General features: G+C 51.3%; 1 protein-coding gene across 1 annotated transcript in view; it reads right to left on the reverse strand.

Moving 5' to 3' along the window:
* Nucleotides 1–3,514, reverse strand: part of LOC138731655 (tetraspanin-15-like) — a 54,067-nt gene extending 50,553 nt beyond the window's left edge. The window contains exon 1 of the mRNA XM_069877739.1: nt 3,171–3,514. Coding sequence (XP_069733840.1) covers nt 3,171–3,257 — 87 coding nt within the window. The 5' untranslated portion in view covers nt 3,258–3,514. The remainder of the gene's footprint in view (nt 1–3,170) is intronic.
* Between the last annotated feature and the right edge of the window lie 2,486 nt (nt 3,515–6,000).

Raw genomic sequence — 6,000 nt, forward strand, 5'->3', positions numbered from 1 at the left:
GGCCTGGATTGATAGGATGAGGGGGGATGGCTTTAAATTGGAAGGGGGAGATTTAGATTGGACATTAGGAAGAAATTATTCATGATGAGGGTGGGGAGGCCCTGGCCCAGGTTGCCCAGAGCAGGGGTGGCTGCCCCATCCCTGGAGGGGCTCAAGGCCAGGTTGGATGGGGCTTGGAGCAACTGGATCCAGAGGGAGGTGTCCGTGCCCATGGCAGGGGTGGGACTGGATGGGCTTTGAGTTCCCTTCCAACCCAAACCATTCCATGATTCTACAATTTTCCCACCTATAAATAAGCGTTTTCTGACAATAAAGCATCTAGTGGCACTAGATCTGGTTTTCTGCAGGCTACACTAGAAAATCATCACACATCTCACCCCAAACCTCACCAGTCCTGCATGGTGAACCAATTTCAGTCCTATTCCACGGAATTTTTACACAAGGGAGGTAAATTCTCAAAGCCTTCATGCAATGCAAGCAAGATATTCTTACATGATCATGAGTGCATACGGCTAGAGAGAAACTCAGCCCTGGTCCCGTTTGCTTAACGAGGCGATGGAGGATTTGGCGTGGCCGTTGCATTCATGCGGCAGCGACATGTGCAAATGAGGGCAGAAGTAGGTCAGGCAGCTACAAAGCTCGCAGGAGCAGCACAATCTGCATGGATTCAATGGGGAAATGTCCCCGCGCGAGGACTGTCCCAGAGTTGAGAGCGGGCTGGGTCAGAGCAATTTGAAGGGGCTGTTTTCAGACAACTGAACATGAGCCAGCAGGGGCCCAGGTGGCCAAGAAGGCCAAGGGCATCTTGGCTTGGATCAGACACGGCGTGGCCAGCAGGGCCAGGGAGGTTCTTCTCCCTCTGGACTCGACCCTGGGGAGACCGCTCCTCGAATCCTGGGGTCAGTCCTGGGCCCCTCACCACAAGAAGGATGTTGAGGCTCTGGAGCGAGTCCAGAGAAGAGCAACGAAGGTGGGGAAGGGGCTGGAGAACAAGGATTACAAGGAGCAGCTGAGAGAGCTGGGGGTGTTTAGCCTGGAGAAGAGGAGGCTGAGGGGAGACCTCATTGCTCTCTGCAACTCCCTGAGAGGAGGTTGTGGAGAGGAGGGAGCTGGGCTCTTCTCCCAAGGGACACGGGACAGGACGAGAGGGAATGGCCTCAAGCTCCGCCAGGGGAGATTCAGGCTGGAAATTAGGAAAAAAATTTTCATGGAAAGGGTCACTGGGCACTGGCAGAGGCTGCCCAGGGAGGGGGTTGAGTCACCTTCCCTGGAGGGGTTTAAGGGACGGGTGGATGAGGTGCTGAGGGACATGGGTTAGTGATTGATGGGAATGGTTGGACTCGATGATCCTGTGGGTCTTTTCCTACCTGGTGATTCTATGATTCTATGATTTTCCAGGCACTGGGGCATTGTTGAGTCTGGCCAGGACATGCCAGTGAGTCCCCCCAAGATGTCCCAGCAGCTAATAAGCATCCAGCATCAGGATTGTGCTGGTTCATCCCATCGCTGAGATACATTTGCAGAGCACAGACTTAGGGTTCAGATTCATTAGGAGAAAAAATCCTGCACCCCCTCCCTGTCCCTATAGCTACTTCAAGTCATTCGGGAAACCTCAAACCCGGGAAAATTCATCTCTTTAGAGAAAGCAAAACCGCAGGAGCAGCTTTTCCTGCAGTTTGTGAGTAAAAATTATTGCACTGTCCTTACCCAAAACTCTCAAACCGCAGCAACAAATGGGTTAAGAAATCTGGATTATTTTGGTCCCACGAGGGTCCTGGTTATGTGGGAAATCCTGGAGTCTCCTCTCCCCTTGAGACCCTTCCTACCCAACTGGCCACAAGGAAATCAGTGAGACTGATTCTCATTCATGCCCTTGGGGGAGCACAAGCGAGACAATGGGCTTCGCTGTCCCTGTGAGAGCTGCCTGCCCCTCTAATGAGCACATTCATTAAAAAAATAAATATGTGAGGAAAGAAAATCATTTTCAACCTCTGCTCATTACCCCATTTCCCGTTCCCAGCCTGCCTGGGAACTGGCGTGGATAATTCTGCATTTACACCTGTACAATTAGTTACGCATTCCACTCCACACACCCAGCAGGCAGCCAGGCACGGGCAAAGAGGATTATTTCAGCCTCAGGAGGAAATATCTGTAAATATGGACTGGATTATGCAACAGTAACCCCAGGAAGGTGCTAACTTCATATCTCATTCATTAAACTGAGGGAGGATGCACAGACCCCAAGATCTGAGGATGCTCCGACACAGGCTTGCACCTCTCAGGTACCCAACTGTAACTGCCTCAATGATTCAAAATTGCTTAAAAACAACCTTTATTGTTTCCAATTAAAATCCCCAAGCTGGCTAAAGTACCCACCGCTCAATATCTGCTTTCATGCCTCAACCCTACTGAACGGAGTAAAGGCGAGGGCTGAGATGGGCAGGGGGAGCTGGGTGGCAACCCCGCCTGCGCAGTAAAACCACAACAACTCCATTGATGCTCCAAAAAGCCTCACAAAGCAACACGCAGCCACGAGGGGGTGGCAAATGCAGTCTGGGTTCAGGCACCCCAGGGAGGTGCTGTGAAATCCACTAAAACCCATGGTTTCCCCCAGCATTGCCCATTTTGTCCCTGGGGAGCACCAGGCACGAGGGGCTTCACAGCAGCAGATTTTATGTAAGGATTTCATAGAATCACTAGGATGGAAAAGACCTTTGAGATCATCAAGCTCAACCGTACCAGTTCCCTACTAAATCATATCCCTGAGCGCTTCACCTGCCTGCCTTGTAAACCCCTCCAGGGATGAGGTCTCAACCACCTCCCTGGGCAGAGGTTCTGGTGCCTGAGAATCCTTTTGGTGAAGAGATTTTTTCCTGATGTCCAATCTGAACCTGTCCTGGTGCAGCTTGAGGCCATGTCCCCCTGCCCTATCACCTGTCCCTTGGGAGAAGAGCCCAGCACCCACCTCACCACAACCTTTCGGGTAGTTGTAGACAGCGATGAGGTCTCCCCTCAGACTCCTCTTCTCTAGGCTAAACAACGGGGCCGAACAAAATTGTGATGCCTTGGAAGGGGGAAAGCGGACACCGAAAAGTAGAATCCAGCCCATAGGGGTGGGACGGTGAGGGGGGAAACACCAGAAAGGTTGGAAAAGCAACCGGAGCACCTACCGAGAAGAGGGTGGCATAGGTGGACAAAGCGAATTTGACGCTGTAGTAATAGAGGTGGGAATTTCGGCACTCGGAGGCTTGAGCCATCCTTGTAGCTCCGGCGAGGGGGGTTTGCTCGCTGCCCACCGGAGCCTCCCTGCTCCGGCCGCCCTCCGCTGAGCTGAGAAATCATCCACATGCACACAGGCAAAGCTTGAACTTGAGCTGCTCGTTCCAACTTCCGCCTGGCAGGAGAAGAACACAATTAGAAGGAAGGCAGCAGCAGCACAAGCGGCTGGCGTTAACCCTTTGCTGAGTTTGCTGCCTGGCTTTGCGGCTGAGAGCACCAGCCAAGTTCAGTTTCAGTGGGTTTACATCACCTAAAGTGGAGTCGCTCCAAAATTCAGTGGACGGGTGGACCTCTAGCAAATGTTTAACAGCCAACGTGATGTAACTGGGGCCTCCTGCTCTTGCTGGTGCGCTGAAGAAGCTTGGTGAAACACTGCACCCAGCACAGGAGCTCTCCTGCAGATGCAAAGGGTGATGTTGCAGCCCAAAATCTAGCAAGGACAGGGACAGGAGCCCCTCAGGCAGTCACCGGGAGCCCAAGACCAGAGTGTGATGTCCAGATTTACCTGTTACTCTGTGCCACACCTCCCTTTCAGCACCACCTTTCTTGCTTGATGAAGGAGAAGGAAAGAGAAATGATTACGCCCAGGCTTGGTGAAGGTTTATGCTTGAAAGAAAAGGTGTGGCGAGCAAGAAACCAGCACCTGGAGACCACGCGGCTCCTGGAAGTGTTTGTATGGCTGTAGAAACATCATGTTAGAGAGAAAAAAAGAGCATCCTGGAAAAGCTGCATCTGCAGTCTGTGTCCAAAGATGCAGAGAAGCAACCAGAAAAAGGAGCACCCTTCGTGTCCGAAGCTTGGCTCAGCACGGAGCAGAGATGGGAACAAAAAGGAGCATCATCTGCAATGCAGCTCATGGACTGGGAAGGGTTTACAAACCCCAGCCCTTGGGAGGAAGATGCTGCTTCTCTCTGGGGTGGCCAACTGGAGAAATTAAATCAAGGTTTGAATAAACATCAGTGACTCAGGGCTGCACCCAAAGCTGTGGGAGCTCTATCCTCCCCGCTATTAGCAGTCAGAGAGCAATTCAGCGCAGAAAAAGAGATGGTATCACTGCCCTTTCAGTACACAAGCTGCTAGGGTGAAAGCAGAGATGGGGTGAGAGTTTTCTGATTATCAATGGCCAGCAGATCCCAGACGCTGCAGATATTAGACTCCAGGATACGATAACAGGGTGAAACACGTCCTAAAATTTACATTTCTGGATGTGTTTTAGCTACAGCTGGCTGTGATCAGGCTGGAAGAGAAAAAGGACAGTCAACTTTTCTCCCTCTTTTCTTTTTAAACCAATCCATTAAATGAACTCTGACTGTGTTGGAGTCTGGTTTACAGCACCACTTTCCATTTCGTTCACACCCAGCAAAGTTGGCACAGTGAACGCCGACGCAAAGGACAAAACCAGCAACAGTATCACCAGCACAGAGTATTTCTTTTAACCAACCTTTGCTTGGAATAAGAAACCTCAACACCCAGCACTAAGCAAGAGATGTTTGGGGAGAGGTAGGGTGTTTTAACTCCATCTTTTCTTTCCTTTTTGAAGGATGCTGCCACCAAGAGAACAAAAAAAAAACCAAAACTATTTCTCCCATGTCTTTTCTCTTGGTTCTTTTCCTCTTCCCATCAGGTTTGACTGTGCACTGGGGCAGGGATCATCACAGAAACACAGAATGGTTTGGAAGAGACCTCAAATCCCACTCAGTTTCACTCCCTGCCATGGGCAGCGACACCTCCCACTGGATCAGGGGCTCCAAGCTCCATCCAACCTGGCCTTGAACATCTCCAGGGATGGGGCAACCATGACATGGCCACACATTGCAGCTGCATCTGTCACATCTGAAAACCATTCCCCTCATCCTATGCCTGCACTCCCTCATTAAGAGCCCCTCCCCAGCTTTCCTGGAGCCTCTTCCCATACTGGAAGCTGCTCTAAGGTATCCCTGAGCCTTCTCTTCTCCAGGCTGAACAACCCCAACTCTCTCAGCCTGTCCTTGGAGCACCAGTGCTCCAGCCCTCACATCATCTTCATGGCCCTTTGTGGGATCACAGCTTGTTGCACAGAGAAAGCTTGGAGCTTGGTGACTACATCAGGCCAGAACACCGTGAGCACCACAGGCTCTTGCCAGCATCGTCTCCCCATCAGCCAGTAATTAACACCCAACATTCTGCAAGTGGCTTAATTATGCCATACAACTCATTCCTATAAAAACAGATCTGTGCCTGCAGGGATGGGAACAGCAATAGAATCATAGAATTGTTAAGGTTGGAAAAGACTTCTAAGATCATCCCGTCCAACCATCAGCACAATAACAACATGCCAAATAAAACATGTCCTGAAGCTCCATATCTACAAATTTTTTGATCCCCTCCAAGGACGGAGACTCCACCACTGCCCTGGGCAGCCTGGCCCAGGGCTTCACCACTCATCTGGTACAGAAATTTTCCCTGATATCCAACCTAACCCTCCTCTGGCAAAACCTGAGGCTATTTCCTCTCATCCCATCCCTTGTTACTTGGGAGAAGAGCCCAGCACCCACCTCACCACAACCTCCTTTCCAGGAGCTGCAGGGAGCAATGAGGTCTCCCCTCAGCCTCCTCTTCTCCAGGCTGAACAGCCCCAGGTCCCTCAGGTGCTCCCAGATCCCTGTTCTCCAGCCCCTTCCCAGCTCTGTTCCCTTCTCCAGACATGCTCCAGCCCCTCAAAGTACTTCTTGGAGTGAGGGG

This window comes from Phaenicophaeus curvirostris, chromosome 27 (assembly GCF_032191515.1).
Source record: "Phaenicophaeus curvirostris isolate KB17595 chromosome 27, BPBGC_Pcur_1.0, whole genome shotgun sequence".
NCBI lineage: Eukaryota > Metazoa > Chordata > Aves > Cuculiformes > Cuculidae > Phaenicophaeus > Phaenicophaeus curvirostris.